We start from the raw sequence: 25,965 nt of genomic DNA on the forward strand, positions 1-25,965 counted from the left end.
GCCGTTTTTGAGTTTAATCATGAAAGGGTTGGCGTTATAAAATAATTGTGATCAAACCCACGTTTTAAACAAATCTTTGTGCAGGTGAACTTGAGGTTTGAGCAAATTCCAGAAGTGAATGTGAAACTTATGCTAAGAGAAGTAAAAATTTTGGTGGTAAGAATTTAGGTTTATTTCTCAGATGTTTTCCGGTGGCCGGTATAATATTCATATACCCTTTTTTATTTTTAACAATGTTATAGAGCCAGAGCGAGGACGATTGGGTTAAAGTGGCAATGGGAAATACTTTAGATACAAGCGTGACCCTGGACAAATTAGAGGAAAGAGCCGCTGAAGGAGACCCCTTAGCAAGGGGAGCTGCCATCGTGTTACTTCTAACAGGGTTCGTAAGTATATTGTTTGTACCTTTTAAATTGAAGTAAGCTTTTTAATAAAATCCTTTATGAGAGACGTTCGCCCTTGCGTCCGTCAGTCTGTGCAGTTTTCCCCCTAAAAATGAGTGGTAAAATAGAATTTCCGTGGCGTCAAGGTAATATTTGACACCACGAATTGATACCGTGGTGACATTTGATATGAACATGACGTGTTGTGTCAGATCACGTGACTTCATTTTTCCACCTACATTCAGCAAGGATCTAACAGCACATTATCTCAGGTAGTATATTGGGATGACGTAAGGCCACAGTGACATTAGATCAAGCTACCTCGAATCCCGTGACGTGAATTTCTTGGCCGAATTTAGCGGATAACTTAATACAACGCGTCGCATATCACGTAACGTTGAGCAGGTAACCAGGTCACAAGATGTCAGTAACGTGGCAGTTCCTCACTAAATTTGGTAGGGAAATTTTAAGCCTTGTGTTCTGAAATTCTTTAAACAACGGTCGTTCATTTTTAAATAAACGATCGTTCATTAAAAACTTGATACTATGCATTATAGGACTTTAGAGATAAGATTGCTGATAATTTCTTACTTTCTAGAAACCAGGATACACTTCAGCCGCAGCGATGATAATAAAAGATTTTTGAGATTAAGACTTTTTTTTTCTACGAACAAAATATCGGACACCTTTTAGCGTCACATACAATATATTTTTTTTGTTGAATTTGCTAGGTGTTTGTTAAGCAACTTGTACTGTATTTAGCCTGAAGCATTTTATAGTATAAATCATGACGGTTACTCGGGGTTTCTGTTAAAGTCGCTGTCAAGGTTTTAAGGACAATTTACTGCCGTCAGGCTCCTAGTGATGAAGTTGCGAGTCGCTAAGCCGATGAGAGAACGAAATATTATCTGATTGTGTTTCTGACTGTACGCTTGGCTGACGACGTCGCACGCTGAGTATTACCCGGCATATTTTGTAGGATGCATTTTTGCTAGGATCGCAATGCCCGGATTCCTTTTGATCATTCGAATTATGACCATTTCGAAACTGCAATTTATTTACAGGAGGAACTGCTTCGCCTCATCAAGTGGTTATCCAGTGGAAGGTGAAAATTAATAGTTGTTACACATAGTTATAACTATAAACAAATCCGCGATAATAGAGCTTTCGAACATATAAATACCATCAAACGAGCGCCTTATAGTCTAAAGGCTGAACTCCATGGAACGAATTATGTGACGAATAACTGGCGAACGCCGCCCGACGGCAAGCTCGCTTTGCGCGCAACGTAGCAGCCACTGTGTTCATTCCACGCGCAGAGCAAAAGCCGCCGGGCAAAGTTCGTCGGTTATTTGCAGCATATTTGTCCTATGGAGTTCAGCCTTAATACTGCGGCGCGCGTTGCCGAGCCTGGCCTATCAAGCGGTGGCTCCGGGTTCGATTCTAGTGAGCCGGACTGCTCATTTATTTAATCTGTCAACTTGACATTCTCGTAATTTCGAGAATCTTGTCGTCTGCATGTTCGACTTGCAAATGTACTATGCGCAAATCGTTCTACGCCGAATGTTCCAGAAATCCACGCGGGTAAAAAAAGGTGCTCCTCGTGGCGCTCCGGGGTCAGTCTCGCCCCAACATTCGATCCTGCTGTTACGTAGACTTCGACGCCCGCGAAGCTCTGTTCTTATCTTCTGTTTCCTTTTTGTTTTGGGCACAAGTTCGCCCCGCTAAACGTTTCAGTTTCCTCAGCTATTCTGTGTTTCATCACCTCGTTGTTCCTGACATTTTGGTGGAGGTAAGGGGTAACGCATGTCCGTGCACCGTACCACTTCAAGGGCCCGCAGTGCAAGTCCGATTTCAAGCCCGGTGAGAAGACCATTTTACGATGAACCTAAAACTCGGACTAGCCGCCGCACCCAGGAACAGGATCCTAAATTTGGTTTGCTGCTGGACACGCCCAAGCCGTAGAAGACGACGATGGCCAGCCAGTCGCAGACCCCGGCCGCTTCTGCCTTTACATATCTGCCCGTTGCACGAAGGACTCCTACGCATTTCCCCGGTGATATCCACTAGGACATCGAGTAGTCACTCTAACACTATGAACGTGTGGCCCGCCATAACGGGTGGACAGCTGAGCAGTGCTTGTAGAACATCTACTTCTCGCTGGAAGGGACTGCGAGGTACTGGCTGGAGAGCCACGAGGCTTCCTTAACTTCGTGGGAGGTGTGTAAGCAAGAACTGAAGGCGTTTACCAGCCAACACCGAAGCGAGAGGGCCGAAGACATCCTTCGAACAAGAACTCAAGGCCCAAATGAGAGAAACAACAGCTTCGTCGAGGATGTTTCTCGTCTGAGCACACGCGCCGACCCTGAGGCTACAAAGGTGAAGAAGCAACGCCACGTGATGAGGCGTGTGAAGAGTTAAATATTTGGCGGTCCTACACGCGATCCAACGACAACAGTCAACGAGTTCGTTAGGGAGGTGACAAATATAGAATGGGCCCTACTAGCACGCGCCAGACACTACCAGCGACACCCTGACGAAATTACTCTCGCGATATTCGGATTCGACCTTGGTACCAACCTCCCCAGCATCCGTGATGTCATTTGTGAAGTCGTCCAGGAGGAGCTGAAGAAGCTGCTGCCCGCTGCCGCACGCCCTGCCTCACTCTCCATCGCCGAGCTCGTGCGCGAAGAATTCCAGAGAGCCATCCAGCCAGAATCTCTCATCCGCTTGCCAGCCCCCGAGGAATCGATGCTAACCTACGCCGCAATGGTCCGACAAGCACCGCCAGCGCCCCGTCCGTACATGGTGCCTCCCCGACGTGAACATCCAGCGTCGCAGTATTCCCGACGCAAGTAATATCGGACATACGTCCGCCCAGAACAAATTTCGCCAAGACAAACCGACGTGTGGAAGACAGCCGATCGACGTCCATTGTGCTGCCACCGCGGGGAAGCCGAGCATATCTACCGCCGCTGCTCCTACCGGCAAATAGGGCTGCGCGGCTTCCATCCGAGCGACCCACGCGCACGCTGAGTAGAGCGACTACGGGAGATTGAAGAAAATATTCGACGACTTCAGCCACCCCCGCCTGCACCTCGCCGCTGGTCCCGATCGCCGTCGCCACGAGGTCCAGCTTCGCCGATGCCCCGGCCCTGTGGTGAGAGCGTGTCGCCCATTTTTCGCCGGGAAAATTAAACGCGGCCACGCCCGGGGGTGAAGTATTGTGGACAGACGGCAAAAAGAGCCTCCATGACTGCCGGGGAGCTCCCATTCTCCCGACACCACGCATCGCAACAACGTCCATGCAATGGTACCCAACAACTTAAACTTGCCATCGACAACCACAACGCATCGGCCCTCGAGGACAATAGAGCAGACTACTCAGTCTCGAGTGTGAGGCTCTCTAGCCGCCCTCAAAAAGTAACGGCGCCGTGGGATGGGCCGCACATACGAACCGCAGGAGGACACCTCATTACGCCTTTCGGGAGGTGCACTGCTTGCATAAATTCATGGCGAACCGCGTCCTGTGAAATTCGTCGTTCTACAAGGCTGTGCATGAGACGTCATTCTCGCCATGGCATTTGTGGGAATACGGCGCCATCATCGGCCTTGGATAGAACAGATTTACTCTCCGGGCATCTGTTTCGCTTCCAGAAAAAGCCCCAAACAGCGTCAGCCGCCGTCCGAGTCGCTCGCGACAACGTGAACCTGCCGCCGCGATTAAGTGTTGTCGTAACCGTCGTGACCGATGCAGCTACCTGAGGCGAAATTGTTCTGGAAGAAAACCTTCAATTGCTCCTGCGCAGAGGAATAAGCGTCGCAAGATGAGTAGCTGAATTTCAGCGTGCCCGCACTGCGTTCCTCGTCACGAACTTCCGAAAAGAAACGCAACACCTCACGAAAGTTGCAGCCCTAGATTACGTCGAGGAACTCCAGAACTCCGCCGAAATCACCAAGATTACTAAAGAATCCTCACCACCTCAGCAAGACAGTGCGTCGTCAGCGGAGCTCGACAATGATTCTAAGCTTCCGGGCCCGAAACGATGGCAGCTGATTAACAATCCTCACCGAATACCGCGACTGCTTTGCGACGCCGTCGAAGGTGCACCAAACCGCCATTGCGAAGCGCCACATCATCACCGAAGACGACGCGTGGCCTGTGCATCGATCGCCGTTCAGAGACTCCGTAAAGGAAAGGGAGGTGATCCCGGAGAAAGTTCAAGATGTGCTGAACGACGACATAATTCAACCTTAAAGCAGTCCATGGGCCTTTCCAGCAGTACTGGTTAAGAAGAAGGACGGAACGCTTACGTTTTGCGTGGACCACTGGCAGCTATCCACTCCCCTGAATCGACGACACCTTAGACTGGCTGTGACACTCTCGATACTTTTCATCGATGGACCTGGAGAGTTGCTACTAAAAGATCGAAGTCGACGAACGTGACTGCGAGAAAACAGCTTTCGTTACGCGAGATTGACTGTAAAGGGTCAAGATGATGCCAATCGGACTATGCACAGCGTTATCAACTTTTCAGTGTGTCATGGATACCGTACTGGCAAGACTGAAGTTCCAGAGCTGTCCCGTCTACTTCGACGACGTCATAGTATTTTTCGCCGACTTCTACGAGCACTTGCTACGACTCCGAGCAGTCATCCAAGCCACACAAACCGCCGGACTCACCCTCAAGCCGTCAAAGTGTCGGTTCGCCTATGACGAACTGAAGTTCCTAGGTCACGTGGTTAGTAACGAAGGCGTTCGCCTAGTCCTTGAGAAGACTCGCGCCGTCGCAGCATTTCCAGTGCCGACAGACAAGAAGGCAGTACGAAGGTTCTTTGGACTACGTGCCTACTGTCGGCGCTTCGTTCGGGATTTCGCAAGAATTTCCGCACCGCTAACAAACCCCCCGAAGGATGCTGAGAAGTTCGATTGGGCTGAGGACAAGCAGCAGGCATTCGACGAATTGAAGCAGCGACTCCAGATTTCTCCTGTTCTTGGACATTTCGATCAGGGTGCCGAAACCGAGATTCAAACGGACGCAAGTAGCACAGGACTTGGCGCGGTATTGGTTCAAGTGCAAGAAGGGACCGAGCGAGTCATCGTCTACGCAAGTCGGACACTGTTTAAGACGAAGAGAAATTACTCCAAGACTAAGAAAAAATGTCTTGCTGCGGTGTGGGCAATCACGAAGTTTCGTCCGTACTTGTACGGGAGCCCGTTCCGCGTAGCCACGGACCACCACTGACGCACCTCAAGGATCCGTCAGGACGCCTCATTCGATGGAGACTCCGAGTACAAGAGTTCAACATGACTGTGGTCTACAAGTCAAGCCGCGAGCACAGCGACGCTGACTGCCTGTCCTGAGCCCATTCGAAACACCTTCCGGCAGCAGCGACGGCGATGACGATGAGTGCTTCCCAGGCGCAGTGAACGCCGACGATATGGCACAGCGTCAATGAGACGATCTTTAGCTGCGTACACTAATAAAGCACGCGGAAGGGCACGGAAGTACCATGCCACGTGTTTCTTCACAAGCCCTGTCACCCATCGCCATTCGACAAGGGGTACTCTACAAAGAGAACTTCGGGGAGAACAACTCGCCATGGCTCCTAGTAATGCCGACCAACCTTCGAGAGGAGTTTTTTTCTAGCCTCCCTCAAGAGCCCGACGTTCGGACACCTTGGTTACAGTTCAACCCTGGCCCGTATTCGTGAAAAGCATTACTGGCCTAAGCTCCCCAAAACCGTCCGCCTATACACACGATCATTCCACGATTGCCAACGTCGTAAGAAATATCCGACGAGGCCGGTTGGTGTCCTGCAGCCAATTCCTCCGTCAACTGCACTTTTTCCAGCAGATCTGAATGGATCTACTTGGCCCTTTTCTGCGGTCAACGTCGGGAAGCCGCTGGATAATCGTCGCCACATATTATCTCACGCAGTATGCCGAAACGAAAGCTCTTCCTGCAGGGACTGCTTTGGAAGCCGCCAAGAGTTTCATCGAGTCCATCGTCCTCCGGCACGGCGCTCCCGAAATTTTGATTGCAGATTGCGGATCATCGTTTCTTTCCCAGCTGACGCAAGAAATCCTTCATCTCAGCCACACCAGCCATCGCCGCACCACGGCGTACCACCCCAGACTAACGGGCTGACGGAGAGGCTCAACGAGACCATCGCCGACCTCATCTCCATATACGGCGGCGTGGAGCACAACACATGGGACAAGGTGTTGCCGTACGTCACATTACCTAAAACACGGCCGTGTAAGGGACCACCAGGAGGACACCCTTGCAACTGGTTCATGATCGCAAAGTAACGACAATTCTGGACGCAATGTTACCCCGCGAACCGGCTGTCGGCGGAAGCGGCGACGCCTAGGTGGTTGCCCAACGAGCAGAAGTCTGTCAGCTCGTCACACTCCGGATTAAGCCCAAGAACGTGTCGACACTGGCCGCTACAACCTTTGTCGTCTAGACGTTCACTAACTTCTCAGTCATTCCGGAGAGCCTGGTTTCTGTTCCAAGCCAAATGCAACATTCCTCGTTAAAACTTGACACGGCAGACTGGGGTCTATTCAACCCAAATGCAGAGCTTAAGCTTTGCATCTTCTTGTCCTTAACATACGATTAAGTCACCACCTACATTACACAACTGATCAGTAATGCCGCTTTTCGCTATATCCCTCGGACCTTTTCTAACACCCCCAAAAAGTGTAAATCATGGCGGAATTTTGATAGTTCCACTACTAAGAATAACAGGACAAGGCTTGGGTTATATTTGGCAGATATCCAAAATTTATGAATTTGATACAGTTTCAGCGAAATAGAGACCAAGCTCGCTCGACCAGGAATCACTCCAAGAGGAATTCTCGGAGAGGCTACCTGTCCTCTACCAGCTGCTACGTCCCAGCAAAGGAAGTGTGGGACCGACTGCACAAGGTCGAAGACAAATACCGCTGCTTTACAGTCCCTCTTTTTCCCTCTGTAAGCTCGCTACATGACCAGGCAAATGTGTTGGGCGCACATTTTGCAGCAGTTTCAAACTCCTCTCACTACTCACCAGCGTTTCTGAAGTTTAAAGCAGATGCAGAAAGAACAGAAGGCAGTTTGGCAGGATGAGCCACTGCACCATAAAATCAACCGTTTACAATGGTTGAGCTTCAAATGGCGCTCCCAATCCGGAAGCATTCATCCTCCGGTCCTGATGAAATTCATTACGAGATGATCCGGCATTTATCAGAAGAGCCACTCACAGCCCTCCTGAGATATTTTAATAAACTATGAAACGATGGACGCTTCCCAGCTGACTGGAAGCAGGCAGGAGTATTTCCGCTGCTGAAGTCTAGAAAAGAGCCTTCACTTCCTACATGTTACAGGCCGATTGCACTGACTAGTTGCTTAGGGAAAACGTTTGAAAGGATGATTAATATCCGTCTTGTTTATTTCCTGCAGCAACACAATATTTCGAATCTAAATCAATGTGGGTGTCGAGGTTCAACCATAGACCCTTTAGTTCGGCTGGAGACTGTTGTACGTGAGGCGTTTGTGAATAGGCGGCATTGCGTATCTGTCATTTTTGATTTAGAAAGGGCTTACGATACCACTTGGGGACATGGCATCCTGCGTGACTTGTTCACGTATGGAGTACGCGGAAGATTGTTTCATTGTATAATAAACTATCTTAGTGGACGCTTCTTCCGTGTGCGGTTAGGCGCGACAGTATCCATATATGGATACATGCGCTCTCGTGACGCGCGCTCTAATGGCGCGGGCTCTCGTGTCGCGGCGCTCTGGTGTCGTGTGCTCTCGTGTCGCGTTGCGCTCTCCTGTCGCGCGCCCTCCTGTCGGCGCTCTCGTGTCGTGCGCTCTCGTGGCGCCCTTCCCTTCTTACGTCAGCTGGGCCATGAACGATGATCCACGGTCTAAGATCAGGACGTCGGGAGCGCCATGGTAAAGGACGATGGATTCGAAAAAAAAAAAAAAAACTTGGCAACTTCCACAGCAGTCCCTGCTGGAAGGTCTTTCGTTTCGACGTACCACGTGAAATAGTCTGTGGCGACAATTGTCCAGCGGTTTCCCGACTTTGACGGCGGAAAAGGGCCAATTAATTTCATTCCGATCTGCTGGAAGAATGCAGTTGACTGCAGGAAACCGGCCTGCCTCGTCAGAGGTTTCTTGCGTTGCTGGCACTCGTGGCGTGATCGTGTGTATAGGTGGACGATATTGGGGAGTTTGGACCAGTAATACCTTTCACGAATACTGGCCAGTGTCCGACTGTGACCAAGGCGTCTGGACGTCGGGTCGTCGTGGCTTGCTTGAAAATCTCTTCTCGAAGGTCGGTCGGATTTACCAGCAGCCACGATGAGTTGCTGTCCCCGAACGTTTCTTTGTAGAGTACACCTTGTCGAATGGCGAAAGTCGGCAGGGCTCGGGAGAAAACACAAGCATGGTACTCCCGCGCCCTTCTAGGTGTTCTATAAATGGATCGTCTCGTTGACGTCGTGCCATGTCGGCGGCGTTCACTGCGCTTAGGGAGCACTCGTCGGCACCGTTGTCGCTGCTGCCGCAAGGTGTTTCGACGGCGGCTCTGGACAGGCAGTCGGCGTCGCTGTTCCTGCGGACACAAGCAAGCAGAGCGAGTGGTGGTACGTGGCTACGCGGAACAGGCTCCCTTACGATTACGGACGAAACTTCATGATCGCCCAGACGACCGGAAGGCAATTTTTTCCTTCGTGGAGTACTTTTTGTTCACCTTCGAGAGTTTGCGACTTACGTAGGCGATGACTCGCGCGGAGCTTTATTGCACTTCAATCAGAACTGCGCCAAGTCCTGAGTTGTTTGCGTCCGTGTGAATCACGGTTTTCACATCCTGATCGTAATGTCCACGAGCTGGAAAATTCTGGACTCCTCACTTCAACTTGTCGAATGCCTACTGCTGCTCCTCGGCCCACTCGAACTGTTCGTCGTCCTGCGTGAAGTTTGTGAGTGGTGCTGAAATCCTTGCGAAATTCCGAACGAAGTTCCGATACTAGGCACATAGCCGAAGGAACCTGTGCACGGTCTTCTTGTCTGTTCGCGCTGGAATCGCTGCTCCGGCGCGAGTCTTCTGTGCGTCTGGGTGAACGCCTTCTTTACTAACCACGTGACCTAGGAACTTTAGTTTGTCAAAGGTGAACCAACACTTGGACGGCTTGAGGGCAAGGCCGGCGGTCCGTATGGCTTGAAGTACAGCTCGGAGTCGTCGCAAATTCTCGTCGAAGTCGCCAAAAAACTCTACGACGTTGTCGAGGTAGACGAGGCAGCTCTGCCACTTCTGTCCTGCCAGTGCGGTGTCTATGACCCGCTGGAAAGATGCTGGCACCACGCATAGTCCGAAGGGCACCATCGTGAACTCTTACAGACCACCCGGCGTGATGAAATTTGTCTTCTCTCGGTCCTGTTTGCCAGTAGCCGATCTTCAGGCCCATCTATGAAAAGTATAAAAGTGGCGCAGCCGGTCTAACGTGTCGTCGATGCTGGGGAGAAGATAGACGCCTTTTTTTCGTTACCGCGTTTAGCTGCCGGTAATCCCCGCAGAACCTAAGCGTTCCGTCCTTCTTAACCAGTACGACTGGAGAGAGCCACAGACTGCTTGAAGGCTTGATTATGTCGTCCTTCAGGATCTCTTGAACTTAATCCTGAATGACCTTCCTTACTTTCATTGAGACTTGGTATGGCGATCGATGTACAGGGAGCGCGTCGTCCTCGGTAATGATGCGATGATTTGCAACGGGGGTTTGTCGCACCTTCGGCGACGTCGCGAAGCAGTCCCTGTAATCGGAGAGGAGGTCACTCAGCTGCCGTCATTTTGGTCCCGGAAGCTTAGCCAGCCGAATGCAGCTCCAAAGTTCCCGGTTGGGCTGATAGGGGCGCCGCGTCGCTGGCTTCTCTTTCGTACGTCCATCCAAAGAGCAGATTCGTAGGTCTAGCCAGCCGACTCCGACCAAACTGTTAGGCTCATATTCGCCGCTATGATTCTCAGCGCTGGCGACGTGTATATGATCTTCGCTACCGAAAGTGAAGCACTCTGGGCTCTTCCGACCAATCAGTAAGAGCGAAGGGAAACGACCGTTATGTCTCTTTCTGTTTTGTTTGCGCTCGCTCGTCACTCCAAGCTTTCAAACCACTTTCAAACCGTTCCGCGCGTGCCAAAATCGAAAGTGCGGATTTTACGGCAGTACTAGCAGTACGGTGCGAAGCTGCTGCGCGCTTATAATAATTAGAGATGTACGTCTTTATATTTGACAGAGATTCTGCCGAGTGTTTTGCGTGCCTCATGACGGCGTATTACGGAGTCTACAGCGCGGCGAAGTAACTCGGAGTGCTCATTCTTCCGCTTTCCAACAGACGACAAGTAAACTTCTATATCATTTTTTTTTGTCAGCGTTCGAAACTTGATTTTTTCATCAGAGCATCAAAATGGATTGCGTATGCAAATCGTCAGGACTTTGGAAGCCTGCCCGGCTTGCCGACGAGCAAGCTGCGCCAGCGTCGTTTGTGCAGCGAGCACTTCGGCGCTACCGTGTTTGCAAGTGTTCGTTTGTGGAAAAACGCGTGCCCCACCGTTCTTGTTAGGAATCCGTTGCTGCAAGGACTTGGTCCTCTGGGTGAGTTGCTGTCAGAGCAATCTTCAGTTAATTTGACAGCTTCGTGTTTATATGTTAGGATCACGGTGGTTAGGATAGAGTACCACGATAAAGCAGCATCTACAGTCACAGAGGTAGTCACTCCAAAAGAGTAGTTGTTTTCTTTCTTAATTGCATTGCCTATTAGCGAGTTTGTTTATGGTTTATTTATCGTTTATTCTTATGCAGCTCACCTGCAAGCCTTGTCCTTTATTTTGGTGTTGATTTGTTTGTTTGGGTATTCAGAAGTTTAGTTTGTGAGTTGTTTATAGCCATTTAGATAATTCGATGATAAGTGCTTTTCTCTTAGTTTGTACATTAAGGTAATTAATTTCGTTTGACATATTTGACAACTTTACTGTGTTTACTGCCTACTACAGTTCTTGATTCCCCTTGGAGGGCGGTGGACTGCCAACGGAGTTTGTCGATACGTGCTTGAAATAGCGCAACTCATTTGAATGGGGTTCAATAAAAAAATAGATTTCAAGGAACGTGCTGTTTCTGTTTGATGGCACTGGTACTATCACGTGAAGCGCAGTTGTTGTGAAGTATATCGCGCGCGGCTCGTCTGCTAGACCGGTGCCGTGCTGGCCGTTCACAGCGGCCGCGCGGCACCAGTCTAGCAAACAAACCAGAAAAAAAAAAAAGAAAGAAACCGGGGGGAGGGGGGAGGAGGAGGGCGCATGGCGCACGCCAACGACCGTAGTGGTGCCATCTGGCAGTCTTTCTAGACAGATTTTAATGTCCGACCATACGTATGTTCTTTATGCCACTAGCGCCTTGTGGCGCTAGTTTCTCCTTACCACGGTGGAGGCTACAGCTGCACTCGGCTGGCTTAGCGTCGATGTCGAGCAGCACTCGTGGCGTACTTCCTTGCTGAGGTGGCGAGGATTCTTCAGTAATCGACTCGATTTTGGCTGAGTTCCGGAATTTCTCGACGCGGCCCACAGCTGGACCTTTCGTTGGGTGTTTCGTTTCTTGTCGGAAGTTCGTCACGAGTACCACGGTGCGCCCGTCCTGAGGTTCCGCCACCCTTTTGCGACACCTATTCCTCTTTCTATGAGAAATTGAAGGTTTCCTTTCAGAAGAACTTCGCCGCAGGTAGCTGCATCAATCACGACAGTAACGGCAACACTTGAAAGTGGCGGCAGGTCCACGTGGTCGGCATCAACTCGGACGGCGGTTGACCCTGTTTGGGGCTTCCCTGAAGGCGGAACAGGCGTCCGCAGCGTCAATCTGCTCTCACCAAGGTTGATGACGGCGCCGTACTCACACAGAAAGTTCATGCCAAGAATGACCTCTCTGGCACAGTCTTGTAGAACGACGAATTTCACAGGGCACGTCTCGCCGTGAATTTCGACTTGAGCAGTGCACCTTCCGACGGGTGTGACCAGGTGCACTCGGGCGGTTCGTTCTTACGGTCCATCCCACGGCGTTGTCCCTTTTTGTAGGGAGCGATAGAGCCTCACACTCAAAACTGAGCAGTCTGCTCCGGTGTCCACGAGTGTCGATGCGTCGTAGCAGTCGATAACAACGTTTAGGTTGCTGGGCACATTTTCAGTGGCGTCGTTGGGATGCGTGGCGTCGGGAGAGTGGCAGCGCTCCGGTGTTATTGGAAACTCTTTACTCCGATCGTCTTCGGCAACACTACCTCTAGGCGTTGCCGCTCTCAGTTTATCCGACAAGTTAGGGGAGAGAGGTTGTGACGGCGCGACCGACGGAAAGGCGATGCGGAACATCGGGGGGATGGAGAACGGGAACCTCGTGGTGCTGTCGGAAATGGTGACGGAGAGCAACAGAGGCATTCCTCGATGTCACTTGGTCGTTCTACAAAGCAAGGTTGACGGTCGTTTACGGTAGGGACATCTTCCGTAAACGTGGTCATCCTCCCCGCAGTGGAAGCACACCGGGCGTTCGTCATCTTTGCTTCACAAGTCGTTCTTTCGAGGTCAATGCTGCTCCTGGCGCTAAGTCTACTGCGGCGAAGAGGCCCCTGGTCGAGGTGTGGCTGAATACTGCCGGGTGACGGAAGGCTGCGGACGACGGACAACTGCGTCTTAGGTTAAAGCTGGTGGTTTCGGTGCGGCGTAGGCGAGAACGTGTGGTTGGGGCGCTTGCTGGACCTCCTATCGAACAATCTCGGCGATCGAGAGTAAGCTGGACGTTCGTTCGACAGGTACCAGTTTAATCAATTCTTCACGATGTCCCGAATGATTTGGCGGATCCCCGGGATATTAGGGCTGAGGGCGCAGCAGAACGGCATGGGTGCAGCGACGCCAGGCACTCGATGGTTGCGGGTAGCTCGTGCTTGCAGGGCCCGTTCGATGTTGGTCGCCTGCGTTACAAACGTTTCGACGTTGGTAGGAGGACATTGCACCACGCCCTCGAAGATGTTCTCCTTGACACCCTGCATCAAAATTCTCAGGTTGTTTGCTTCGGAGGCTTGAGCTTCGGCGCGGTTGCTAATTTGAAGAACATGTTCAACAAAGCTAACGACGCTCTCGTTAATGCCTTGGGTCCTCGCTTGAAGAAGATATTTGGCGCGTTCTCTCCGCTGTTGGTTGATGAATGGACCTCTGAGCTCAGCCTTCAGTTGCTACCAGGAAGTGATCCAGGATTTGTGGTTTTCAAACCAGTCCCGTGCTCTGGCCTCCAAAGCGAAGTAAACGTTTTGAGGACACTGCTCCGGTGTCCATCCGTTATGGCGGGCCACTCGTTCGTAGTGTTGCAGCAAATCTTAAATGGCCTCGTGGACTTCAACGTGGAAAGGCGTCGGAGTGCGGGTTGCGACGGGCAGGTATACGACGGCAACGCTGGCCGGGGTCTGCGACGAGTGGTTGTCCATCGCCAGCCTTGTCGACTGCTTGGTCTTGAGGGCCAAGTGTCGAAATTCCGGGGTTAGGTGTCAGTTTTTGCGACTTGATCGGGTCTCGGTCCTCTCTTCGTTAAGTCTTGGGGGCTTGGGGTCGGACATGCATTGCGGGACCTCAGAGGCCTCCCCTGCACGGACATGCGTCTACCTTGCACATCCAACAAAATTTCTCGAAGGACAAAGGATGAGGTGTTCAGTTAACGGGGAAAAAACATTTAATAAGGTGAAGTTGCGCCGAAAATAAAATAGAAGAACGTTAGCGTCGCAGGCGTCGATGTCGCCGAAACAGCAGGATCGAGCGCTGGGGAAAAACTGACTTTGGCTCGCCGCGCGAAACCCCTTATGTGCGCGCGTAGGCTTCTGGAATATTCAGCGTAGAAGGTTCGACGCATGCAACAGTTTTACCTAGAATAATAATTGGGGCTGTGTGGATATTTATACAGCGTGTAATTGGTCAGCCATTTCATCTTTGCTTCGAGTCACTCGCTGTGGATGAGCTAGAATAAACAACAATGTTCTAGAATTCACCAGAACAGTAAACGGAAAGAACAAATAAAAGACGCGTAACTCCCAGAAATCGAACCCTAAGCTTCCGCATGAGAGTCAAACGCGGTAACCAGTCGGCCACGCACGCACTATATTGCCGAGGAGCGCGGCAATATAATTACAGTTCAGAATTTTAGTATTAAAGCGCAATTCCGCTTCATTTTGTTTTTGAAAAAATAAGAATGCACTTCTCTTTAACATTATCTTGGAAGACCACACGTCAAATTTTGTGTCCAAGTTTTGTCTAAATCTTTATTAAATGGTCCGGCAAACTTTACAACACGCTAAGTTACCGAAATGGGCTGACTCTAGCATGCGAAAAGAAGCGACACAAACAGCGCAGTCAAGGCTACGATGCTGACGTGGCCAACATTGAGTAAAACGTCATCATCATAGCCCCTTTCTGTTTATTTTACTCCTCCGGGCAAGCGTAACGGGGGATGTCGGCCAGGTTTCTTCTCGGCGTTCAACGGTGTCTACGCGATCGGTGTAACGCGCCTGCACAGCGCGCTTCTTGGGAGCCGTCCGCCCGTCCGGCCGCTCCGCAATAGCTGCCGTCGTCGTCTCACCGTTTGTGATTATTATCTGAGTTTCATTCACACTACGTGCACAGACTGATATCGCAGTTGTGCAGATGTAGTGGAATGTCATAAACTTCAAAAGGTGAACAGTGTAGTGCAGACGACACTTGCGCCTGGCACACGTCCGCCCCAACGATGACCAGCCCACCCGTCGTTGCGTAGGGGATCACGTGACATCACTTACTACATGATAGCCATGTTTTTGGCGGCCCGAGGCCAATGTTGCCTGACGGAAGCGAAGTTTATCGCCTTGATATATATTCATGTTGAAAGAAAGATTTAGCAATATATATATATATATATATATATATATATATATATTCTATTTTTCGCGAAGCAACTGGCGTAGTGCTTTTTATTAATTCTTTTTAAAGTGAAATCACTCATGCCGAAAATTTCGGAATTGAGTGGAGTTAGGTAGAATCGACGAACAGAGCTGGTCTTTATTTTTCTGTTTGATGAATTACTGTTGCTGAAAACATCTGCCCTCAAAGTGACGCGGTGGGATAGCGCTAGAAGCTTTCGAGCTTCCCTCGGCGTAGCTTTGTACATTTTACACCTTGGGCAAGTCGTGGTTTTGACTGCATTCCTATTGACCGAGAAGCGACTTATCTATACTTCAACCATCGCTTCCAGCAGAGCAAATAACTTCTCTACAGAAATTAATTAAATACAACATTTGCAGCCGCACGCGTGCAGCACAAATGGAAAAACAAATACTACGGTAGAAAAACTGGCTACGGCCTGCTGTGCGGGGAAGCGAACACATTGCTTGGATGCGCAGTGAAGCGGCTTTTTTATTTCATTTAAAATAATTACGACATGAGTGTTTACTTCTTACGACAAGAGTCATCCCCTGAGCCGTTCAAATATTTTCAAATGTATGACATCACCGCAAAAATATCAACATGCTGGGAATATCATCCTCTGCTTAGGTGCTCACCGAGAAAATCCTTACCTGCAAAACGAAGGATATAAAAGTCTGCAGCACTAAGCTCGGAAATAGTAAACGGGTTAGTGTGCTGTTGAATTTATCTTTAAAAAGCAATAGCTCCGAAAACATAGACAAGGACGAAGAAGTGAACGAACAAAAGTCGCTGTCGAAACTATCGTTTATTGGGAAAAAACATTCTTACATTCACGAACGCATACTTACATTTAAAGGACAAGGTTACCCACGAGACATTTTGTATCCTTGACGAGTAACTGGAAATTAACAGCCGATTCCTCACTTTTTTGACCTTGCCTGTTTTTTCGGTGCTATTACTTTTTAAAGGCTATTAATAACCAACCAGCCCACCTAACCCCTTTGCTCTCGAATTGGTTTTTGCATGTGCGGCGCTTGTGTATACTTTCGTTGATTATGTTCACCTGTTGCTTGTGGTACGCGTAGTGTACCTCCATGTGTTTATCATAAAAGTGCAGAATCGCAATCAACGAGGTGGAAGGCCTTAGTGCGATAAATCGGCAGCTGAAAGTGCCGATTGACCACCGCTATGATGCACATTTTTGACCACTAGACATGTGACCTTATAGTTTTACGTCTAGATTTTAACGAAGTGCCATGCACTATTAGTTGTTTATTGATTTTTGATAGCAATACCGACGAGATAAGTTATGTTTTGTGTGTTTTAAGTACAAATGCGCATTTACGACAAAAACTCGGACAGCTTCGCAATGTCTCCGATAGATGTCGTCAGCCGCGGTGCTGTATTTTGGGTTTCTATCGCAGTTAGACAATGATCTCTGGAGCTAGAAGTATTGAGAGAAAAAGAAATAGTTTATCGTGTTCTTTACAGTGATCGCCATACGAATCTTGGCTTAGTTTGGCGTGCAAGTCTCAGGAATTGGTACAGTCACGAGTCTAGTGGTCAAATTGCACAACATGGCGGCAGGAAAGTGGGGGTCACGTTTATCGCCCTAAGCACCTCTACCTCGTTCATCGCATTGGTGACGCGAACAAACAAGTCTTTTTGTAGCACATAATTTGGGCGGTAACCGGCGCCACCTAGCCTAGCCACTTGCAATTACTCTGCTGAAACCTGTTATCTGCTGGCGAAAGATTTAATCTTCTTTGCCGCTTCGCGACGGGAGATTTTCTAGTTACCGTACAACAATCGTTCAAGTAGGCTGCTTCGAATTTGTTCTTTTAAAAGCGACTCTTGGTTTTGCGAATGGTTTATCACTCCTCCATGACGTGCGGTGCTTAGGAAGGAATTGTGGCTCGCGGAATAGCAAAGTTGAGACGTAAATTGCGGGAAGTAACTGGGTATCGTACTAAACTACAAATAGCGCTAAGACAAGGAATGACAAAGAAGTGGACAGGACAGGCGCTATCTCACAACTCATGGTTTTATATACGGCGGTATCGTTGTATATATTACAACATAATACAACAATAATATTGTATATGAAACCGTCAGTTGTGAGTTCGCGCTTGTCCTGTCCTTGTCTCAGCGCTATTTGTAATTTAATATGTATAGCGAACTAGCCCGCCAAAATAAATTGATAACTGGGTATCAGCAGTCTTCGTTTAACATCCCAGTGCTGAGGACGAGAAGACTCAGTGACAGCTCTTGAAGGGCATGTTTCTTTACCAACGGGTGAAGCTTGGCTTCGGAAATAAATAGAGTCCGCGGAAAGCTCATGTTGCACTTTTATTTGCTGCTCCACTCGCCCCGTACGCTTTATTGAGTTCTATTATCTCGATTTGGGGCCGCCATAATGACATGCAGGCGACAGAGGAAGTTTGCTCCTCAGCTTTCTGGGACGAGAGTTGTTTCCTTTATTAGTAAACATAAGTGTCCAGAGCGTTCCTCCCTTTAGGGGGGACTTTTAGACCCCTTTTTCGAAGAGCGTACCCTGCACGGGCCTGCTTTGCTCGCTTTGTGTCAATTTCGACACCAAAAGGCATCTCTACCTTTAATAGACAAGGCTACTCACGAAACGTTCTGTATCCTTGACGAGGGATTGGAGTTTAGCAACCGACTCCTCGTCTCAGGTTTCAAGATCTGTTGGCCTTCTCAGTGGCGTGCCTCCCGCATTTTAGCCAAGCACGGTCCCAGATGTCGTGGCGACGTGGATTCGTCTTGTCTGGCGTTTTTTTTTTTGGAATGGTGCATCGAGCTATGACTTCATATGAAATCGTTTCTCTATGCTTCGCGTTTCGAACCCACCTTTGTTTTTTTGCCTGGCTGCTGAGGCTCGCGTGATACGATTCACACTTAGTGAGTAATTTCGCTTGTTGAGCAATCTTCTCGATATTTTGTGTTGTTCAGCGCATCCAGTGCCTAGGAAGACGCTGCAGTGTTGGGCAACTGACTGCAAAGCTTTGATTTGGCACATTTCGGTGAAATAAATTACACCGCCGGTCGCGGCCGTCGATTGCCACCTGTCGTTTTCACTAATGAATCTGCGCATTATTCTTGAATCAAGGATGCTCGCCCCTGACTCTCCCGGGGATCTAGGGAAAAACAAATGAAAGACTTATTAAAAGAGTAACTATTATTAGCCACTTCTGGAGGGTCTGAAGTCGAAACATATCAAGAAATTAACATTTTGAGTAAAGTATGGTGCCATACCTGAAGAGATTCCGCCTCAATTATTACATCCCCGGCTTCCATGACACAAACGAACTTGGTACTGCATAGAATATTTTGAAGTAAAACATATACGTTTTTCTCTGTCTAAGAAAATAAATAAACATACGTCAATATTATAAATAAATCAGTTAAACAGAACGATACCCCTCTAGATAGTGGACTATGACTTTTTTTCGTTATCCGTTCACTTTAAATAAAGAAAATCACGAACAGATTCCTGGACAAAAAGAATCCTAGTGTTAATGTTTTGCTTAGTTGCTATGCGCCGCAGTATGTACATCGAAAGAAGTGCTCGTGTCTATTTTGGTCACTCACAATGCCCTTAGTCTTAACACAATTATTGTTTTTAGGTGAATCCTACACTGGCCAGGCCTGCAGGTATTACAGGTTTTCTGTGGGTCGAGACGTCCCAGGTACCTTTTCAGGAGTCAAGACTCTGTGTCACGAACTGGGTCATTCGTAAGTGTGCCCTTGCTGGGTGAAATTCGCATAGGGAGTTCTGAAATTCATGAGCAGTTACTAAGGTTTGAAGGCGGGTTTTGAGAAATCAGAGCTAAAATTCTTATGAAATTTGAAACATACAGAAATATCATATAATCTCAAAACAACCTTCACTCAACAGAAGTTGTGTTCTGTGCATATGTTTATAGACGTTGAAGTTAGTCTACCTCAGCGGGGGACTTGTCTATGAGCTATGGATGGGCAATTTGGCCAGTTTAGTACGAACCGCTAGCCTGGGGTCTTTATTGTGCACCACGCAGTTGCGATACACGACCGCGCGCCGGTGCAACGCTCATCCAGATTGAAATGGGCAGGGATGGGATTGAACCCAGGATTTCAGGGTTTTGCAGCGCGAGCTTTCGTTCTACGTACGCCGACCTGGTGTGCGCTAGCCCACTTGGCCACCGATTCCCCACTCAAGGGTAGTAACCAGCGTGAGAATCACAATATATATTTCTTGCCGAAGGCACAGCGCTTTACTGCCGAATTCACAGAACGTCCCATTTATTCGAGTGACATTTCAATATACCAAATCTTTTCATCCTACTATACTTTGGGTTCATTTGCCTTGTTAATTGGCGTTAAATGTTTGTGGTTAGCGTGTCTATAGTTTAGTGTCAATGTTCTTCGCCACTTTGCTTTGATTAGGAAGCTCAATTTATTTCCTTCTTTCATCTTCTAGGCTTGTCCTCGACTCTTTATGTATTCTGGACGTTTGTTTTCACTTTGATAATATTGTCTTTAAATTGGAGGGGTGGGGACCGGGGCAGGGGGGGGGGGAGGTGGTGATAACCATCACTGAGATATAATCTTCACGGCGTGTCTTTTAGAAGGTGGGAAAAGGTCTGTCTACCTCTCTTCGTCTTCATCGATGATTTTGCCATTATTGAAGCGCGAGTGCCAATGAAAACATTCCGCACGATTCGCTGCTTTTCACATAAGATTGCTGAATCATGCAAAGGTGTCTGTTTTAGATTTCCTGAGTTTGACGCATGATCAATATTTGTCCTCGCACTGTTTTTGTTTACTGTGAAATCGCCAATGTGCTTGTGAAAGCGATCACAATAACTTATGTAGTGCAGCTCTAAATGTTCAATGAACACCGCCCTTCTGGCATAATAACACACGACCTACAAAACAACCTCCGAAGTTTTTGACCGCACCTCGTACGTGGTAGGCACGGGAAGTATACAAGCGATTATGCCACAAATAATTTAAACAGAAAATGAACAACTGGACCGAACCCAAAAGTTGACATTTAAATGGTTACACACTAATGTTACGGGGTTGCGGAGACTAGTTTAATGAAAAAAAAAAGAGTAAACAAGGCAGAAAGAGAAACATGTGACATAGTAAAGGAACGTCTGTTAGATACTCCATATGGAATCGTCTCAGAGCTTTGCGCGAGAATGGTTCTATTAAAGACAGATAGAGAGCAAATATTCAAAATGCAGACATATATATCTCGTATTTCCTAGTGACAGGAAGACACTAAAATATCGGTTTTGAAGTGCATTAAGCGTTTTTCCTCCCCCGGAAAGGGTACCTGATTTGGGTGGAGCGCTGTGTTGGCGAGTACGGAAGAAAGGGAAACATAGGACTGCAATCACAAACAAGGATGTTTGTAGATTCAGGGAGGTCTTGAGACGTGTAATATTGCAGGCAATTACTTTGGTACAGGATTTAACGGAACGACGATATTTGTAACAAAATTGAATGCAGAGGAATGTAAATGTGAATGTCTAGGCTAGGTGGCGGAAGCTACCACCGGATGTAAGAAAAGGGTATAGCCAATACTGTCCACGGTCGAACCATTCGTTCGTCCTGTAATAGAGGAGATGCGTTTGGTAGAAGTGCTCTTGCCGTCTTCATAACGGCTCGTATGAAAGAAGCGGATTGGAAAGGACATCGCTGAACAGAGGCGGCTGCCCACTGAGGCTGCGCTCCGCGTATATCAGACGCCGGAAACGAGACAACGGCCTTTCAGCAACAGAGTAGCGAGGTGCATTCGTTCTGCTACGACCGAGGCCCCAGTAAAGGAACGAGGTTTGTCACAATTTAATCTGAGGAATAGAGCTTTCCCACAAGGAAGCTTGCAATGCTGTCTCATTTCGATGTATTGTCTGCTGCGAAGCACAGCAGAAGCACATACCTTTTTTTTTTGATCATACCTGTACACAAATGTCTACCGTGTATCATAGAAAACGTCATTTCTAATGTATATTCTTATTACTTAGTGTCTTTTTTTATTATTTGTCTGTTTGCACGAATGATATGTGTAATCTACTGCAGGTTAGGCCTCGTTCATGATGGGGAGTCGGCTGCGGTAGAAGAACAAGGCCATCCCGGAGCCGAGGCGTGTCCGGCAAGCAATCCTTATATCATGTGTGGACTGCGGGACTGCGGCGTTGAGCACGACCGTTTTTCCGCTTGTGCTGCCTCTCAGATCAAGTGGTTCCTGGCGTACGCTTGTTTAAATTTGCTCCACGTTGCATATATTGTCTTCATTATAGAATGCTAACGTGTACGTAGCTGGCAATAACATACGGCAACCGCTGTGGCCTTGTGTGCTTCGCGATTTGCACACGACCGACTGGCGGTGTAATCACTAAAAAAAAAAAAAAAGGCAACAATCAGTCTCCGAGAATTATCACGAAATTTAGTTCCTCCGAGAGAACGCCGTTCGGAATCACGTGGCGTTGTGATTCCGAACGGCCACTGCTCGTATGTTCTAAACTTCGTTTCACTCCACGTCCGACTCCAGCTAACGCTACAAATCGATTGATCGTGAAAGCGTTCGCAATCTTTAGAAGTTTACTGTCGTCGGCTAGACCAGTCACGCACCAAAAGCAAAGCGCAGAATCACAGCCCAATCGTTGCGATTGATTGAAGATGCAAAACGTGAAAAGGCGACGACCGCAGTCACGATGCTATTTCTCCGGCGACAGACAGAAGCCGAAATTACTTTGGATATAAATTCATTAGGCCCGTGTGGAGCGGCAGTACGTAAAGTAAAAAAAAGGCGGCGTCGTTATGAAGTTTCTACGAAGGTTTTGATATTCCGGAAAGATTTGAAGCCTTGGTTTTGAGCACATATGTGGAAAGTTACCCTGGCCGATATATTTATTGACCATGCATGCTCTTCAGACTTAAAGACAACATTCTTGAACCCAATTGTCGACGCGCGAAACTCTCAATCTTGTCAGATATTTTGTGCTTTAGTCTTGCAGCGCCTGCCGAAAACCTGCGATGTGCTACACCTATAGCGGCACGCCGTCGTTCAATAAATAGCACGTCAATTCCTATTCAGGCGAGATGCATGATCATGATTTTTCGGCATTCCAATCGAAGCACCTTGAATTAGCTGTGCTAAACATTCTTAAATCGGAAACGGTCCGACTGCCTTCTCGACAACTTTTCTGTCGCCGAGCGATCTGCACGATCATTCGATAGACCGATTCCTTCTTAGGAAAGACGCATGAAAAAACGCTCTCTTCGACGCTAATTAATATTTCGGCTTTTCACTCGAAGTATCGTTTTTCGCCGAGCTAAGCATTAAAAAAAAGAGGCAGCGGTCCGAATGTCTCCTCATCTCGACAGCTTTCCTGTCGCAGCGCTATCAACACGCGATCGTTTGATAGATGAATTCGTTTTCAGACGATATGCACGAACAAACCTTCTCCGGAACGCTAGTTGCTGTCTTGGCTTTCAAATGAAATCGTTTTTACTTGCTGGATCAAGCACTAATCAACTGAAAAGGAGCAGCGGTTCGACTACGCCTTTCGTCTCGACGGTCTCAACAACAGCGCAGCCATCTTGTTTGTTTACGTGACGTCATGGAGTGCGAAGAAGTCACTCGCACTCTGATAAATACTCGGTGCACGAAGAGCGCGCTCGAGTGTCAGTCTACGGCGGCACTCCTGGCCGTTTAGTGAAAGAAGCGCCAAATCTCGCGCTCCGGCGCACGGAATTAACGCGCCCAGAGACAGTATTTTGCGTCCATCCAAGGGACTTACCTGTGTGAACGCCCTGATGCGATGCCTGTAAAGGCTGCATCGAGTAACGTGCGCCTCTAGGCATTATGGTTTTCTGGACGCCTTCAAAAGCCGCATCTAGGACTTCACGAAACAAATTGCTCGGGAAGTTCAGGCTCTCTGCAGTAGATCCCACGCACGCAGAAAAAAAATGTCCCGCCGTAATTGACAATTTAACGTTAAATGTAAAAAAAAAAAAGAATGACTTTTAAAAATATCTGTAATGCGAAATTAGAGCCTAGTTCTCGAGGAGGAAGGGAGGGTACGGAAGGGAGGGTATCCCCTCCTCCTTCATCCGTACTCTCTCCTCCTCCTGTTCCAATCCTCCTCCTCTTCAGTTTCCACTCCAAATTTAACGGGTAAAAGATGTCACACGACTTGGTGTCACCTCACCCATGAACAAATTCAGTTTCTCCGCTAGATTTAGCAAGAAAATTGATGTCACGTGACCTCAACAGCAAATGAAGTCCCTCCTAAATTTAGCGGTGAATTAAATTGGTGTTTAGGTCAGGTGACGTCAATTTTCCCGCTAAATTTAGGGGAGACTCTGAATTTGTCCACTAAACCTAAAAGAGAAACTGAATTTCCCCGCTAACATTACTGGGGAATCGAATTGCAATTGAGGTCAAAGAGCGGGTAATTATGTTGGTGTTGAGTTCACGGGACGTCAATTTTACCGCTAAATCTAATGGAGAAAATGAATTTGTCCTTTAAATCTAGCGGATGAACTGAATGTCCCCGCTAAATTTAGAGGGGGATTGAATTGCTGTTGAGGTCACGTAGCGGGGCATCGAATTGGTGTTGAAGTCACGTGATGTCAATTTCCCGCTAATGTTTGGTGCGCTTACGCAGACGCTGACACCGACGACGCGAAACACAAAAACGGGCGCCTAAGAGCTGCGCTCCAAAATATAACAAAAAAGCTTAGATCCTAGGACGCCTCATGCCCCATCTTTTTCTCCTCATCTGATCCCCCACCCGTGATATCAACCATGGTGTAATATATATATATATATATATATATATATATATATATATATATATATATATATATATATATATATATATATATATATATATATATATATATATATAATAGAATAGTATATCTAGGTGAGGAAATGCAATGCGAACAACACTGATAGGCGATCGATCAAATAAAGTTCTATGAAGTCCTTTCGTTGGTTTTAAATCGACGCGGGCAGGAAGATGTGATCTTTATGGACTACTCAAAGGTTTTTGTTAAGGTTTCGTACCCGAAGGTATTAACAAAACTGAAATAAATCCTTAGAAATGATATGCTAATTAATTGGATTAGCGACTACGCGACTTCTCGCCGCCAAGCTGTCACTATCCGTGAATTAATTTACGAACGTGCTTCTGTTGACTCTGGAGTGCCGCAGAAACTTGTTCTTGGACCATTCATTTTTTTTCAAAATTTTTATTAACAACATTTAGACGACGTCGCAGTTCAAATCAATCTTTTTGACGATGATTGTGTTATTTACAGTGAAAGCTCTAACCAATTACGATCATTTTCTAAGTGACTTCTCTCTGGCAAAAAATATTCATGCTAGAGAAAATGGCCAAACGACATTTAATCCTAAAAATTCTGTATCTATGAGTATTACGTGGAAAAAAAGCTTTTCACAGTTCTCCTATTTCATAAACGGTGCGCCATCGCAAAATGTTGAATCTTTCAAATACCTGGAAGTCGTCATCTGACCTGATCTGCGATGGAACGACCACATTGAGTATATATGGCGACGCGCTTTTCAGAAACTTGGCTTTCTAGGACTGTCCCTGGAGTGCTCCAGTCCATCAGCAAATTTGCTTGCTTATAAGCCGTACGCAAGACCTATTCTTGAATATGCAGCTGTAGGTTTGGATCCCCCACTCTAAAAAGAAAAATAAGAATAAATTTGAGAAAACACAAAGAGAGGTTGTTCGGTTTATTTGTAACTTTTACAGTTGGGCTATATCTCCCAGCCAGCTCTTCCAGAATGCCTACCTTGAGTTCCTGGACTCTAGACGTCTGCGAATATTGCATTTCACCAGTTATTTTTTCCGCGAAATATTCGAGGATAAAATTCATTGACAAAAGATGTTGTCGCGAGTGCGTCTTTCTTTTTAGTCTTATCTAGGATACCCATTTCGGAAATTTCAATATTTGGAATAATCAGTTTTCTATTTTCCACCCTCGAAAGGCTTTGTGGTGCAATTTGTTTGGGATATAAATGCTCCATTTCGCGCTACTTGTACTGAGCCTTTCAGGATCGTTTTCTCTTGATGCGGCAGTGTGTTGCAATTGCTCGTTTCTTGTACAGGACTTATGGTGGCTACTGTCAAATCTACACGGCTTCTATACCGCCTCTTACCACCCCATTACCGAGTAAGTTTCCCGGTCGGTCGATTTTTGCAACCCAGTTCTGCAAGCTCATGCACCCCGAGACTAAAGGCATCTGGGCCTATACGGTAAGAGACAGACCTCCTACAATCTGCATTATTTATGAATTCTAGAGATTTAGTACGTTCCCTGAGCTTAAATTGAAGCAAATTCCGGGCTTACTTGATGCTACAGTCGGTTGGAGACGATCAGGCCGCGCCAGAAATAATTCTTCAGGGGTCTCGTCGTCTTTCTGCGTCTGCAGTTACCGGCTAAGCCAGTCACGCGCAGATAAAGCGTATGACGACGGAACATTCACTCTGCGCGATTTCTTTCGCCGGTGAGAGAGCAAACGCTCGAAGATGACGAGCAACTTGACGATGCATTTCTGACGTTG

General features: G+C 47.7%; 1 protein-coding gene across 1 annotated transcript in view; it reads left to right on the forward strand.

Moving 5' to 3' along the window:
- LOC120839586 overlaps window positions 1–25,638 on the forward strand; it is a 37,468-nt gene extending 11,830 nt beyond the window's left edge. The window contains 7 exon segments of the mRNA XM_042289108.1: window positions 85–156; window positions 243–382; window positions 1,448–1,488; window positions 18,998–19,106; window positions 21,441–21,611; window positions 25,510–25,565; window positions 25,568–25,638. Coding sequence (XP_042145042.1) covers window positions 85–156; window positions 243–382; window positions 1,448–1,488; window positions 18,998–19,106; window positions 21,441–21,611; window positions 25,510–25,565; window positions 25,568–25,638 — 660 coding nt within the window.
- The last annotated feature ends 327 nt before the right edge of the window (window positions 25,639–25,965 follow it).

Source organism: Ixodes scapularis, unplaced genomic scaffold (assembly GCF_016920785.2).
Source record: "Ixodes scapularis isolate PalLabHiFi unplaced genomic scaffold, ASM1692078v2 PGA_scaffold11__112_contigs__length_91849675, whole genome shotgun sequence".
NCBI lineage: Eukaryota > Metazoa > Arthropoda > Arachnida > Ixodida > Ixodidae > Ixodes > Ixodes scapularis.